Below are 16067 nucleotides of genomic sequence, written 5' to 3'. Positions count from 1 at the left end.
AGTTTAGGTCAATTTCTCTTCCTTCCTTCTCATTCATCACTTCAATATATATATACAACCTATTAAGGATAACAACCTATCCCTCATTCTATCTTTTACAATCTTATCTTTTATATTCCTAACAGTAGTGTATACACAAATTTCGATAAATTTTTAGTGTCTACAAGTAGTATTCAAAGTTTTTTTTTCATTGTCTTGTTATCATTACCGTCATTTCACTTCTTAATGGTTTTTGTATTGTATTCTCAGTTCTCATTATCTAGTGTATGTCATAAGAGATCATAATGTATATTTTAAAAAAAAAAAAATTGGTAAGAAGAAATTTTATGGTTTACTCTCGCACAGGGTCCCCACCCAGAGGCTCATTACAAGTCAAACACCTCCCAACCCTCCTCCCCCCTTATCCCAAGCAAATGCTTGATAATGATAAATATTTAATTGCTAACGATATGTTGTAGATGGACTCTATTCTCTAATAGTAGTATTCAAAGTTTTTCATATTTTTTTTATAAAAAATTGGTAAGAAGAAATCCTCTGGTCTGCCCTCGCACAGGGCCCCCACCCAGAGGTCCATTACAAGCTAGACTCCCCCAACCTCCCTTACCCCTTAAATCGCAAGCAAATGCTTGGGATGAGATCAATTGAACCCTAGACCTTTATAGGGAAGATGGAAAAGCTCACCACTTGAGCCAATCCCAATTCCTGACCATAATGTATACTTTCTTCGTTCTAACATATATGAACCACTTCTCTCATAAAGCTAGCTCTTACATAAAAAAAAGAGGAATGTTTCACTAATTTCATAACGAAGGAAGTATATATAACTTTAAACATACATATTTGGTTATTAATATCTCTATTTATGCATTATTAAGAATTATGAAAGAATTTGATTTCTTTGTTTTCCTAAGTTTTGAACACTTAATGTACTATAACTCAATAACCGAGAAAAATAGTAAGATGTGTCTTTTAGTTACTTTTTTAGGAGAAAATAGTAAAAATGTTTTGTGTTGTGAGATGTTGGAGGATAAAAGTAGGAAAATGTTTGGCAAAAAGAATCGGTTTTTCTAACCTATGTATTCACCTAGTGCATAATTTAACTATTTCTTTCTAGCTTTATTTAACAAAATTGAGCAATATGGCATAGTTAATTAAAGATATTATTCTCAAAATTAATATTTAATTCTTTGCTATTATGAGAATAATATCTTTGATTAATTAACTAAATCTTATTTATCAATTTTGTCGAACAAATCTAAAAACAAATAGCTAAACCTATGTACTAGGTGCATAGGTTAGAAAAACCCATAAAGAATAAAACAAAAGTGACTAGAAGTTAGAAAAATGAATGTAGACGAAATTGAGTAGAAACTAAGATAAGGAAGGGACCGAGGGAGTACATTATGACGAATTGACGACTTTAACAAGATTTTATAATTATATTTTTCATTATATATTAGTGATAATTTATGGTTATGACTTATGATTTTAGCTCTGTAATCAAGACATTCAAAACATAAACATCAAAATAGAACAAATGAAATATATATATATATATATATATATATATATATATATATATATATATATATATAAATATATAGGGTTGGGTTCTAGTGAGAACCCTCTTATGGTGAGAACCACTTAAAATGAGCAAAAACTTCCTAAAATGAGCAAAAAAAAGTAACAAATGAGTAGAAACATAAAATGAGTAGCAAACATTAAGTTATCAAAAACGTAAAATGAACAAAAATGTCATAGAAGAAAAACGTAAAATGAGCATAAAAAGTAAAATGAGAAAAAAAGTAAAATGAGCAAAACGTAAACTGAGCAAAAACGTTGATAAATAAGCACAAAATTGTTAAATGAGCAAAACCATAAAATAAGTGAAAACAAAAAATGAGCAAAAATATTATGAAATGATCAAAATCTTCATAAAATAAGGAAAAATGAGTGGTTCTCAGGTTCTCACCATAAGGGTGGTTCTCAATATGAACTTAAACCTATATATATATATATATATATATATATATATATATATATTATATTATATATATATATATATAGGGGTAGGATCCCGCTGAAAACAGCTCTTAATCTGAAAACTGAAAACAAGGTAACTTTTAAGCCCTTTGGGGTAACTTTTAACACTTTTAGGGTAACTTTTGTCAGTTTTAGGGTAACTTTATTATATTAAGGGTAGTTCTATATATTTCAAGTGTAACTTTATTTATTATAAGAGTAACTATCACCACTTTTAGGGTAACTTTTACCATTTTTAGGACAACTTTTTAGATTTTAAGGGTAAACTTATTTTAACTTTGATTATAGTTAAACCTATGAAGGATTCGAACCTACATCGTTGTGTCTTACACAATATTTTGCCAATTGTGCTAATAGGTTGTATGAATTTCGCCAAATATATGTTAGTGAGAGGGGGTAACAAAGAGCTTTAATACAACAACTAATAACAATTTTGGAAAACTAATAAAACAGAGTATGCTACACCATAATGAACAGATAAAAATAACAGAGAGAACACCAAAAGTAAAAAGTAGACATACCACATGAAACGAAAGATTAGGAAAATTAAAATTGCAAGGAAAGATTATCAGTTTTACATCAAAGAAAGCAACAACATCCAAGTAATGTAACCATAAGATTTCATAAACACGCAATATAAAGTTACCCTAAAAGTGCATAAAGTTACCCTTGAAATATATGAAATTACCCTAAAATTGCTAAAAGTTAGCCTAAAAACGGTAAAAATTATCCTAAAAGTGGTAATATTTAGTCTTATAATAAATAAAGTTATCCTTCAAATATATACAACTACCCTTAATATAATAAAGTTACACCAAAACTGGCAAAAGTTACCCTAAAAGTGTTAAAAGTTACCCTAAAGGGGTTAAAAGTTACCCTTGTTTTCAGTTTTCAGCCTAAAGATAGTTTTCACGAGATCTCATTCCTATATATATATATATATATATATATATATATATATATAATCGTTAGATCAAAAAGGAATTAAGGGTTGCAATTTGGCCAACACTAGTAACAAAACCCAGCACTAGGAACAAAAGACGGTTGCGAATTTGCGATTTTAGTGACAAAAAAAAATTGAGAGTACCTCTCTTCACCGAGGAATTCATACCCAGCACTAGCAATCATGATTCTTTTCACTGAGGAATTCATACCTCTCTTCATCTACGACTGATTATTGATTCTTCAAAATCAGGTACGAATTATTGATGTACTTGCGTTCGATTCTGAATTCATGGATTTCTAATTATAAGCTATGTTATTCACTTCTTTTAATCGATAATTAGGTGTTTTAGAGACTAATTCGAAGTATAAACGTAATTCATGGAATTCGATTTTTTTAAAATTGATGTACTTACATTTTATTCTTATTATTCTGTAATTATAAGCTATTTTTTCACATATTTTAATCGAAAATTAGGTCTTTTACAGAACAAAGGATGTTAAGATGATCGAATGAGTTTTTTTTAGTCGAAGGTATTGAAAGATTGAGATATCTGAGCATTTTTTTTTGTTAGTCGAAGGTATTGAAAGATTCTATGGTTTTTTTTGGGATTAATGAGCTACACTGCTACAGTATCCTCCTTGAACTTTTTGTTTTTTTGGGAAATATCAACCGTTAGATGAGAGTGATCTAATGGTGGAGATCTATTCTCATATAATTAAGTCTTCTCACATAACTATGGTATTCTCACATGAGCCCAAATATATATATATATATATATATATTATATTATATATATATATATATATATAATATATTATATATATATATATATTATATATATATATATATATGGTAGTATATGGAGCTCATGGAGGTGTATGGGTGTGGAGATGAGGTTGCGTAGAAGGAAAACGTCATTTGGGACATAAGGCTGACTTTGAATGCACATATCTTTCAATCTATAAATGATTTTGAGGTGATTCAAATTGGAGGTGATAGCTTGTTCCGAGATCTTTCCAACGATAGGTCATATGTACAATTCCGGTGAGAAACAAGAAAGTTATGACTGTTTTACGAAGAACTGACGAAACTGACGGCAGAAGCTTCTGTCCACCCGCACTCGAGGAACGTGCGCCTGCACGTCGGGCTGGTGCGCCCGCACCAGAAGATGGTGCGCCCGCACCTATCGAGGATGCGGTTTTTTTTTTGTTTTTTCGTTTAATGAGGGTATGAATAGGTGCCCTAATTACGATTATTGTATTATTCATCATTATTCACAGATTAGAGAGAGAAAAAGTTATAGAGGGAGTTCTTGAGTGCTTTTTTGTAATCTTTCTTGAATATTCATCGATTCCTAGTGCAGATTCGTGGTTTTTCTCCCAGTTCTTGGGTTTCCACGTAAAAGTTCTGGTGTGTTCTTTCCTGCTTTCTTATTTGATATTCTATTATTGTTTGATATTATTTCTAGATTGATAGTCAATAGAACTTACAATATATATATACTAGTTTTTATATGCACGCGAGGCGTGCGAACATACGTACAAAATTATTTTTTTAGGAGATGAAGAAAATTAAATTAATTATTAATTATTTATAATAAATTAGGAACATTTGAATTGTTGATGGTTTTCTTTTTGTAATATTTTTTTATTTTTTAAATTAATTAGGTAGTTTTTTTTTTATTTTTTCATTAAAGGAAGTAGTTATAATAGAGATGTTATGAGGGTAAAATGGGGTTTCTAATATTTTGGTGTTCTACCCCTCTTCCCATATAAAATAGAGATATATATAGAGAGAGAGGCAAGATCACATGAGAATGCTCCTTACATGAGAAATGAGAATGAATCTCAACCACACGATTGATTTAGAATTACAACACTTATTCATTAGAGTTATATCCCTCTAAAAAAATTTGAATTCAATTTTTTTTTGTTTTTTTTTTGAATTTTGAAAATTCAAATATTTTATTTTTGGAGTTACATCACTTTTTCATTAGAGTTACATCACTTATTCACAAGAGTTATAGCGTGTAAAATTCATTCTCATTTCTCGTAAAACTATGCATTCTCATATGAACTCACTTATATATATATATATATATATATATATTAATGATTAAACTTATCTAGTATTCCTTCACTTTATTCTCAATAACCATATAAACAACCAAGAAATTTATTATTCATAATTAGTATTTGGCTCGGACGATCACATATACTTCCTCCGTTTAGAAATTATTGCACCATTTCATGTTCTCACGCTTGCCAATTTATTTTTTCAAACATTAATATTTTTGATTATCAATAAGTAAAAATCATAAAAAGTTGATATTAAAAAAATATATGTTGAGACGCATCTAACAAGATCGCACATGATCATATTTTTTCTACAATATAAATCATCAAAGACAATCAAAGTGTAATACGTAAATAGTAAATACTATGCAAATGATGTAACTATTTCTAAACGGAGAAAGTGTTATACTGACGAGAAAAACTTAGTCAAGCCCAAGTGCTTTTTTGATGTCCAAGGCAAAGCTGTAAACTTTCTCAGGATCTGGCAATGAACTAGACACACTTTCTCTTTCTTTGCATCTTTTAGCCCATGCAACAATTATGGGACAATTAGCCTCTATGTTGAAATTACCAAATTTCTCCAAGGTGTAAAACCAGCTAGTGATTGGAATAAGTGCAACATCGATGTACCCAAATGTATCACCACCAAAAAACATATTATTGTTAATCACTTGTTCTAATAACTTCAAGTTGCTAATGAACTCCTTAATCAATCTCTCTTGATCTTCTCCTTTTGCTTTCCATAGTTGTTTTGCAGCAACATATATCTGCAATAACAAATCATCAAATCATCCACGACTTGTTTAGTAAGGGACACCTAATGGCGGAAATAGTGATGAAATCGTGTGTAATTTACAAGAAAAATCGATCTCCTACTCGTTACCATGTTAATGAAATCTCAAAATCTTCAAACATATTTTCACAAATTTTCATTTAATAACCACCACCTCCGATGTAGTAATGGATGGTAATAAAAAATTTATCACTAATTCGGAATCACAAATTTAAGGATAACGGGTAATCAAATTATCATGGACGTTCATATGATACTTTATGTACAAAAACTATACATGACTTTATTATCATTACTACCGTTTATTACCATCTACCAGACCAGCCACAATACAAAGACAATTTTCGGTGCGACTTAAGTACTTAACTAGTCATAGAAGTGGCATACTAAGCTTTTGCTTTCATGGTATTTTATCAATTAATTTAGTTTAATTACAAGGGACTTCAAATCACATGAATCTTATAGATATAGGATAATTGAAAACTTGTAATTCAGCAATATAACATGCCTTATTCACTCGTGTCAACCAATATCATTTGAGACTTACCAAAACTGCTTGTGAATACTAAAGCTAATTAATTATGAATCTTTGAAAAACTTAGGCCTCGTTTGGTTCACATGGGAAGTAATTTCCCATGGGAATTTACATTTCATGGGAAATTTTTTCCCATGTTAATTTCCTAGGAATTAGACAAAATTGTTTGGTTGCCACCATAGGAAATTGCATTTCCTAGGAAATTACTCACCAAGGGGGGGCTTGGTGAGTGATTTCCCATGTTTCATGGGAAATTCTATTTCCCTTGGAATTTGTATTTCCTATGTTTCTCTCATTTCCCTCCAACCAAACACAACACCCATAATGTATTTCCTAGGAATTTGTATTTCCAAGGGAAATAGCTTCCAACCAAACAACACCTTATAGTTCTGAAATAAGTAAAACGATTCTCGTTTTCGAGAGAAACGTTTCACTTATTTCAGAATAGAGAAAATATCGAATTCAATGAATTCACCCCAAAATCTAGCTTGAGATCGATGGTAAGGATCAGAAGGAAGCAAAGAAGAAGTTTCAGCCCAAACTTGATCAATATACTGAATAATTACAAGTGATTCACAAATGGGTTTACCATTGTGTATCAAAACAGGAATCATTTTATGAACAGGGTTCATTTCAAGAAGCAAAGATCCCTTATTAACCAAGCTTTGTTCTTCACAAACATACTTAACTCCTTTCTCTGCCAATGCAATTTTTACTCTCATAGCATATGAACTGCTCCAGAAATCAAGCAACACTACTTGGTTTTCATAGTCCATTGTTTTTGGATCTTAATAGTTTGAGGAACAATACCCTTTTGCTTTATAATAGTATATGATAGGTGAGCAGAGGCGGCTAAGGCTATGTGCAGGGTGACTGGTGAGTGGTGATTATTATAGGAGGTTACTCGGATTTTTCCTTGTGGGTCAATGGTCATGTATCTGTTGTGGATTCTCGACACTCTGCTATGGATATGGTCGTATGGACGTTGTAACACTTTGCTTCGAGCCAAAATCAAGTTGTTATTAAACCATAAAATAGCCGATTCAAACACTAAGAAGGTAAAAGTATCTGATACGAGTACTAGACTCCAAGCAAGGTCATCACTTGCGTAATTTGTTTTAAGCTGTAGAATGTTGACCATGACGAAATGACATTTCTTTTCCTTTCATTTGGCGTGATGCTATTCTCTTCTTAGATTATCTTAATCTGTTCTAAAATTATTTGACCAACTCCAAAAGTTAGGCATGAGGATTTACTGTATTTACTAATTAGTAGTAGTTACTACAATAAATAGTTTTTAGTAAAAAGAAAACGACGTCAAACAACAAGTTGTTCCTTATGAAAGCTAGCTACTCAAATATATATGTCTTCAACAAATTCTTACACTTAGCAAATTGCATCAAAAACATGTCCATAAACCGTTACACAGTAGTATATAGTATTAATTAGTAGTACGTAATGCATTATTAGTACAAGATAAATTGGTTTTACATTACTCCAAGGGATCGGAGTGACTACATATTCCATCCGGATATCTAAATAAAAGCATAGTACTCACTAGATAAATTGGTCTTACATCGCTTCAAGGAAGTATTTTTACCTGATTGGTAGTAAATAAAGCGACAAAAGTGACGAACTTGAGTAAATAAGGACTTTAATGGTTTAAAGGAACACTGTGGAGTACAACGGTCTCGACAGTAAGGCCTGGCCCAAACCCAAACAAGACACCCCAATCGAGCCCTTCACCGGTGGTAGATTTCCCTTCTTTAGACGACTTCTTCCTCATTTCGTCTAAGATGAAGAGAACACAAGCACTAGACATGTTACCAAACTCGCTTAACACATTGCGAGTGGCCGTGAGTTTATCCTCTTTAAGGCCTAATTTGGCCTCAACTTGGTCAAGAATAGCTGGACCACCTGGGTGAGCAATCCAAAAGATGGAGTTCCAATCATCAATTCCAAGTGGAGTGAAGGCATCCTCAAGGGCCTTATTAATGTTCTTAGAAATAAGGCCAGGAACATCTTTTAATAAATGAAAAGTTAGGCCTACTTGACGTAAGTGGCCATCAATTGCTCCCTCAGAGTCCGGGAGTAAAGTTTGTGCTGCCGAGACCATTTTAAATAAAGGTCGTTCAAGGGATTCAACTGGATCAGCACCTACGATCAAAGCTCCAGCTCCATCCCCGAAAAGAGCTTGTCCCACCATAGAGTCTAAGTGGGTCTCAGTAGGGCCACGAAAGCAAATGGCCGTGATCTCGGAGCACACCACCAAGACACGTGCTCCACGGTTGTTCTCGGCGAGGTCCTTAGCAAGGCGAAGGACCGTGCCACCAGCAAAGCAACCTTGTTGGTAGAGCATGAAGCGGCGGACTGATGGACGGAGGCCAAGGAGCTTAGTGAGCTGGTAGTCAGCTCCAGGCATATCAACACCAGAAGTGGTGCACATAATCACATGTGTGATCTTGGACTTGGGTTGACCCCATTCTTTGATTGCCTTCACTGCAGCCTCTTTGCCAAGCCTAGGAACTTCAGCTACCACAATATCTTGTCTAGTGTCTAATGATGATGTACCCATATAATCACACAAATTTGGGTTCTCTTCAAGAATTTCTTCTGTCAAATACATGTAACGTTTCTTTATCATTGATTTGTCACCTGTATCATTTTAAATTGTCACCAATGTTAGACAAACATGCTTTTCAACAATTTATCGACTACCCATACCCATATCTAGGAATGGCAACGGGTCGGACTTGGACCAGATTATGCATAATCCGACTCCGACCCTACAGAAAGTCGGATTTTAAATCCGAGATCCGACTCCGACTCCGAGATCCGACTTTGAAAATCCGAATCCGACCCGACCTAAAATCCGAACACCCGACTCCGAGATCCGACCCGACTTAAAATCCGGACATCCGACTTAAAATCCGAACATCCGACTCCGAACCTGATCCGACTTATTTTTCTTCCAATTGTTTAATCATTTTTTCTGTGGAAAAGCCTATATAATACAACTTGCTGAAAGTCGAAGTCAGATTATACATAAATAATACATTACATAAATAAGAAAAAAGGATTGATTGACTCAAAGTCGGAGTCGGATTATTTTATGAGATCCGACTCCGACCCTCCTCCGACTCGGAGTCGGATTTTTTAAACGGAGTCGGAGTCGGATTACTTTTTTGTCGGAGTCAACTCGGATTTTTTCCTTCGGATCGGAGCGGACTAGGGTCGGATTCGGATTGGATTGCCATCCCTACCCATATCCATATCCATACCCATACCCATACACAACCCTAATTATGATTATTAGGCTAATTTTTTTTCCGACAAGTTTGGTAGAAACATTTTCACAATAAAATTTTGTCTGAGACCTACCTGTTACAGCCATCGTATCTACTTCCTCTGTTTCGTTTTAAATTCAATAAAATGGTATTATTTGTGAGATGTAAAATATTCTTTTGTTGCGTTAAAATGAAAGAGAAGAAGTATATATGTTGATTAATTAACTAACTAAAATTGAGCGAAATGATATTTTAAACAATTAGAAAAAATAATGATGAATGAATCTGCAATCAAGCTAAGGACACCACGCTCTTTGCAAGTTCCTATTAGCATGAGTAAAATTTGCCTCTACTCAAACTTGACATGACTTTTTGATGAATTAAACTAGTTGTATCAAACTATCAAATCAAGTGCTTTTTTTAAGGATAAAAGGTTAGTGCATTTGTTTCATGATCAATGAGTGTAAGTTTTCTAGATCTAATCTCAAGCCTCACCCATTTTTCACTAGACACAAATTATTTTTGAAAAGTTCAAAATTATGATCACTTTTATTCACAACTAATGATTTGTAGTAATGTGATCGACAATTGTTTAGTTAAGAAATGGTCGTAAGTGATGGTGAATATAGTATTATAAGATATAGTAGCGATTTCCTTTCATTTTTCAGGTAAAATAATGTTATATAGTTAGAATTTAGAGATGAACAAAGGTTATCCGTGTCCCTATATTGAATTACATTGCATAGGCGAAATCCTGCATAAACAACTATGTGACATACAAGTGAGAGAACCATCTCATTTAGAATCTTTTGAGAAGTATTCTAAATGATTAACATGTTAATCATTTAATATTCTTTAATTACATACAATTATCTAAAATATGACATGCATATATGTTAAAATAGGCCAGTACTAGAAAGAAAACTAATATTTATTCCTATGTTTTTTGTTTGGTATCACGGATCAACTTGTGTAATAATTGAAATATGATCAAAGTAGACGACATTTCTTCTCTTTTTAGAACTACCAAGTTCTCTAAGTTTGTTATGTATGACTATATATATGTGTGTGTACATCGTTACGAAATTCCTGAACAACCACATAACTTAATTGCACATATATACAAACAAATTAGTATGAGGGCAAACTAAAAAAGCATATCAACATAGTCTGAATTTCATGATATATATCCTATTGTCTACCCTTTTGTAGCAACACAATTTATACACCTCCATTTTCAAATAAAACAACACTTTCACTTTATGTTAAATTTACAAAGTTTAACTATATTTTCACTAATATATATGAGAAAATAAATTATTACTAAATATAGTTGTTATTTTTTTTATATGTACTTTCAAAATATTAACTTTATATTATTTTTACTAATACTAATTAAAATAACTAATTGTCACAGATCTACATTATTTTAGATCGTAAAAATCAGAATTCTGTATTATTTATTAACCAAAGATGCAGAATATTCCTCATACTGAACAATTATAAATATATACGCACCTCTTATATAAGAGCAATTGGTTTAGTATTAATTGAACATTAGTTTGTCCCAAAATAATACTTTGTTTCACAGATCGATGATACATTATGAAAGATGGTAAATTAACCTATTTCACTATTAAATTTATTTATCTATATCAGATCGTTATCTCTCATTGTCATCCAAAATATAGGTAATTAAGCTAAAGAAACGGAGACTCTTGAATAGATTCACAAGAGATCACAACTTTGATCACCTCTTTTTAATAGATTTCTTATACAACCAATGCACCACATGGAGTACAATACAATAATAAGTATACAACACTCCCACAACATTATATATAGTGAAAAACCTTAGGATCCACAAAAACAGAAAATCACTTCAAACTTTTTCAACAACTTAATAATGATATATAGGATTTTTAAAAATATGTGCATTGAAAATTTTTGTAGGCAATTACTTAAAGGATCATATTGTGAAAAGTATTTAACAACAATAAAGCAAATTTTACAAGATCAACAACATATATACATAAAGTTAAACGATGAACTAGCTAGCTATTTTTTTAAATGAACACTAATAATATAATGATGGTGAGTAATTAAAAGAACAACTTACACATACATGTCACAAAATTTCTTCTTTAAATCAGTTATATTGTGAACGTGTTTACCAACAATAAAGCAACATATATTATACTTCCTCCGTTTCTTTTTACTCGCTACACTTCTCATTTCATGGACTCCTAGTCAATTTTTGGAGAAGAGAGAGGTAGAGAGTAAAAAGAAAAGGGACCCATGTAGGAGGAGAGAGATAGAGAGAGTTTATTGCCCAAAAAAGAAGTGTAGCAAGTAATATGAAACTTCCCATAATGGAAATTGTAGCAAGTAAAAAGAAACGGAGGAAGTATATACATATAGTAAAATGATAAAGTAGGTAGCTATATTTGATGGAACTAACACACACTAATAAGATGATGGTGATTAGTAAAAGAATAACTTACACATGCGCCTAAATTTCTCCTTCAAATCAGTCATATGCTCACTCTTTGTAACACGGAAATAGTAGTCCGGATAATCAGCCTGATACACACAATTCGGCGGCGTGGCGGTGCCGATAGCCAAGATGGTGGCTGGCCCGTCAGCGCGCTGTGCCTTGCGGATCTCTTCAATACTCGCCATTGTTTGTTTACTAGCTAGCAATGCAAACAATATGTTAATAAGTTTTCCTCAAGTGTAGGAGAAAATAAAGAAAGTAGCTAGTTGTAATAAAATGCAACTAACTCGTGAGTATGAAGAAATATGATAAAAGGTTGATATATGTAGTACGTTGGAAATAAAAGTGGTAGGTTGAATGGACGGGCAGATAGAGTACCACGTGAGTTGAGGTGTTAGGCTTGGTTAAGTAATGGTAGATATTACATTTGCTTCTTATTATGTTGTTGGTCCTATGGGTGGTCTATGAACCATAATATTTGTTCTTGGTGTTTAATTTGCCCATGTCATATTATTGTGTTCCTAGTCTTCTAAAAAAGCCAAAAAATAAAAAAGAAGGGAAAGCTCCTAGTGAAGTGATGTGTGGATCCAAGTGCAATAATTGGTGTATGTAACATATTTATTTTTTCGGACAAAGAAGTGTGGTTAGCTGAGTTATTTTATGGAATTTTTTTTTTTTGTTTAGTATATGTATATAAACTCTGAGCGAAAATTATTAAAAAAGGCGGTCTAATTTTAATATAAAAGTAGATTTAGTCACTAAATAGATTAAATTAGTCACGTAAAGAAATTAATTAACCTAGCTACTATTGGGCTAATTCTCCTTTTAATATTGAGCTTATCATTGCCTAATTTTAATTTAAAAGTAGGCGGTCTCTTAAAAGACAAATTTCATATGCAAACACTGAAACACATAGGAACCTATTGAAACTGTTTTTAGTTTCAACTCTCACTTTTCGAAGTTGGAACCGGTTAGATACTACCTCCGTATTTTTTTATTTGCACCATTTGCTTTTTTAGTGTTGTTCATCAACCAACTTTGTAAAAATTCATGTTCATCAACCAAAAAGAAGCAGCAATTTTTTGGTTGTTAGCTGTCAAATTGGCCGTGTCATGTCTATTTCATGCTCATATCTTACCACAACACTAAAAACAGTTTCAATAGATTAACAAAGTTGGTTGATGCTTAGATCAGCTTCAACGGTAGTTATTAGGTCCCATCTTGCAATTTACCAATAGTTGGAGCTAGTAGCTCTGTTGTTGGAGAGAAAAGAAGCTTGTTACTTTGGGAATCAAGTAGCTCCACAAAGCTACTTGCTTTGTCAATTTTTTGTGGGCCCCACTTCCACTTTTCTCTTTCATATTTTACTTTCGAATACACAAAAACTACAAGTGGTTGTAGTTTTCCAATGGGAGAGGTAGTGGCTTGGGAATGTTGTAGTTTGGAAATCTGATGTGGCACACAAAGGTACAAGTGGTTGTAGCTTGTCATTGTAGTTGCTCTTAGGAACCAATGTCTTCATTTAATCTCATAGCTCTGAAAACTACAAATTTACTTCATCTGTTTTCTAAACAGTTGTATCATTTGAATATTTACGTTTATCAGTACACTTTCTTTAACGTTAATATCTCTAATTGTGTTTAAGTAAAAAAATATAAAAAATTTGATATTAAGACGAAGTTAACAAGATCTTATTTGACTATGTTTTTTCGTACTTGTTTGGTATACATGAGAATTTAATTTATGTAGGAAGTTTCATTTACTAGAAAATTACTTCCGTTACGTAATTCCTCGGAAATGACCTAAATTTATATGGTTGACGTCAAGGAATTTGCAATTCCCATGAATTCTGATTGACCAGGAGGGGGTGGGTAATTAAATTTCCATATTTTGTGGGAATTTCAATTTCCCAAGGAATTTCTATTGCACCCATTTTCTCAACTTCTTGTCAATCAAACAACTTCCCAAATGAGAAAATCACGAGAATTTTCATTGCCTACATATATTTTTGTCAACCAGCATAATTGTGAGAGAAAACATGTCAAAGTTGATTGATGAATAGTAATCAAAATAATACAATTATTTTGAAACGAACTAAATATGTATCATATTACTTTTATCCTTTCATAATATTTGCAATGATTTGACATAAAATATGAATATAAAATGTCTAATCGTTTTTTTTTTTTAGCCAGAAAAAAAGAAACTAGGAAGGAACCCAATATAAAATGTCTAATCGTTGTAAATAATATTAAACGGATATAGTACATATTTTTGTCATTGCCCTCCATGACTTCCTCTCCATCCCTGAGTTGAAACTTGAATTCCACCGTTATTACTACTTTGCTACTCTTACAGTTCTCTCCTCTCATCCTGCTACTTACTTACTCCCACAATCAATTCAATTTCATGGCAATTACGCAACTCCTACGCAATCTTCACTACTCTCACCCATCATCTTTCTCTCTCCTCTTTAAACGTCTCTTCTTCACCTCCAATTTCCCCCAAATTCTTTCACAACCCACCAAATTCACCTCTATAATTTCACCATTTTCAATCCCAAACCTAATCACAAGACCATTTACTTCCTCTGAACCAAAACCCACTTCCCCAAAACCTAATACAAAGGTCAATTTCACCCCACCAAACTCCGACCCAGAATCCGAACCCGAATCCGAACCTACCCAGAACGAAACCATCAACCTTCCACCTCCTTATGACCCGTTTAGCAAAACACCCATGTTGGAAGAACCTCAAGATTCGAAGAATTTGCAGGAAGTTTTCCATAAAATGAGAACAGAGGGTTTGATGAACAATGCAGTTAAGATGTTCGACGAAATGTCTAAAGATGGTTTAACCCATGAAGCGTTGGAGATGTTTAGGGAGATCAAAGATAAAGGTAAAATGCCTGATGTAGTTGCTCACACTGCTGTTATTGAAGCGTATGCGAATGCCGGGGAATGTAAAGAAGCTCATAAGGTGTATTTGAGGATGTTGTTATCTGGGGTTCTTCCCAATGCTTATACTTATAGTGTGTTGATCAAGTCACTTGCTGCTGGTGGGATGCTTGGGGATGTTAAGAGCTATGTTTTGGAGATGTTGGGGAAGGGAATGAGGCCCAATGCCGGTACTTGTGTGGCGGTTTTCGAGGCGTTTATGAGGGAAAGGAAGGAAGAGGAGGGGAGGGAGTTTTTTAAAGATATGAAAGAGAGAGGGTTTGTTGGGGATGAGAAGGGTGTTAGGGAGGTTCTTAAGGGGAAAAGAGGGCCTCTTTTTAGGTATGTAATGGATATTTTTCTAGCTAAATGATTTGATTTGGATATGAAAGCTCTTTTTTTTCATAATTCTCATAGTATGATTGTGTTTTTTTAAGAAATTATTTTCACATTTCATGAATGCACAATTCTACTATAAGATGGTTATTTGCTTCCTAGAGTATAGATGAAATTTATATTCATTGCATGTTACACGTCCGTATAGTGAGGAAGGTGCCCACGATGATTATTAAGCACTAGCTTATGAATATAAAGACCAATACCAATGAACATATATTACTAATAGAGATGTACATATGTTCATTTGGCTTGTTAGCCATGTACATGTGTTCATTTGACTTGTTATTGTGTACATGTGCGCACCTTCCTTTATACGGACATGTGCACCATCTACGGATTGCATATTTGCACATCAAGTTGTTGGCTATTGAGGAACTCTCGCAATTATTAGGCATCTTTTATCCAAAGTTCAGAACTTTCATGATTATTTGTTTGTTCATGACACCAATAATAGTAGCGTATTGAAAACTTAGTAACACTACTTTGATTCAATATGCTACTTATGCTGTTGTTATGAACAGTATACTACATCTTTTTTGTTGCTATGAACAAGAAC

The 16067-nt window shown here is 33.0% G+C and overlaps 3 protein-coding genes across 3 annotated transcripts; 1 reads left to right on the top strand and 2 right to left on the bottom strand.

The window, feature by feature from the left end:
* Positions 1–5148: 5148 nt before the first annotated feature.
* LOC104897652 (probable glutathione S-transferase parA) lies at positions 5149–7302 on the bottom strand. The gene is made up of 3 exons (XM_048646530.2): positions 6855–7302; positions 5864–5870; positions 5149–5831 (listed from the first exon to the last, which is right to left on the bottom strand). Exons 1-3 carry the CDS (start codon positions 7166–7168, stop codon positions 5487–5489), a joined length of 666 nt encoding a protein of 221 aa, XP_048502487.1. The 5' UTR covers positions 7169–7302; the 3' UTR covers positions 5149–5486.
* A 454-nt stretch (positions 7303–7756) lies between these two features.
* Positions 7757–12467, bottom strand: LOC104897651 (chalcone synthase). Its single transcript, XM_010684587.3, has 2 exons — positions 12184–12467; positions 7757–9047 (listed from the first exon to the last, which is right to left on the bottom strand). The coding sequence occupies exons 1-2, from the start codon at positions 12359–12361 to the stop codon at positions 8047–8049; spliced, it is 1179 nt and encodes a 392-aa protein (XP_010682889.2). The 5' UTR covers positions 12362–12467; the 3' UTR covers positions 7757–8046.
* Positions 12468–14439: 1972 nt separating this feature from the next.
* On the top strand, positions 14440–15514 carry LOC104897650 (pentatricopeptide repeat-containing protein At4g38150). The gene has a single exon (XM_010684586.4). It carries the CDS (start codon positions 14586–14588, stop codon positions 15483–15485), a length of 900 nt encoding a protein of 299 aa, XP_010682888.2. The 5' UTR covers positions 14440–14585; the 3' UTR covers positions 15486–15514.
* The last annotated feature ends 553 nt before the right edge of the window (positions 15515–16067 follow it).

The sequence above is a fragment of the Beta vulgaris genome, chromosome 6, assembly GCF_026745355.1.
Source record: "Beta vulgaris subsp. vulgaris cultivar EL10 chromosome 6, EL10.2, whole genome shotgun sequence".
Lineage (NCBI taxonomy): Eukaryota > Viridiplantae > Streptophyta > Magnoliopsida > Caryophyllales > Amaranthaceae > Beta > Beta vulgaris.
Note: the sequence above shows the minus strand (reverse complement) of the source record. Positions and strands in the feature narration are given on the sequence as shown.

What these genes read in the sequence shown, in the direction of transcription:
- LOC104897652 (XM_048646530.2), bottom strand. Translation starts at nt 7,168, where the DNA reads ATGGACTATGAAAACCAAGTAGTGTTGCTTGATTTCTGGAGCAGTTCA.
- LOC104897651 (XM_010684587.3), bottom strand. Translation starts at nt 12,361, where the DNA reads ATGGCGAGTATTGAAGAGATCCGCAAGGCACAGCGCGCTGACGGGCCA. An exon ending in GGAGAAATTTAGGCGCATGT is followed by an intron (nt 9,048 to 12,183) that starts GTAAGTTATTCT and finishes AAAATGATACAG; the next exon opens with GTGACAAATCAATGATAAAG.
- LOC104897650 (XM_010684586.4), top strand. Translation starts at nt 14,586, where the DNA reads ATGGCAATTACGCAACTCCTACGCAATCTTCACTACTCTCACCCATCA.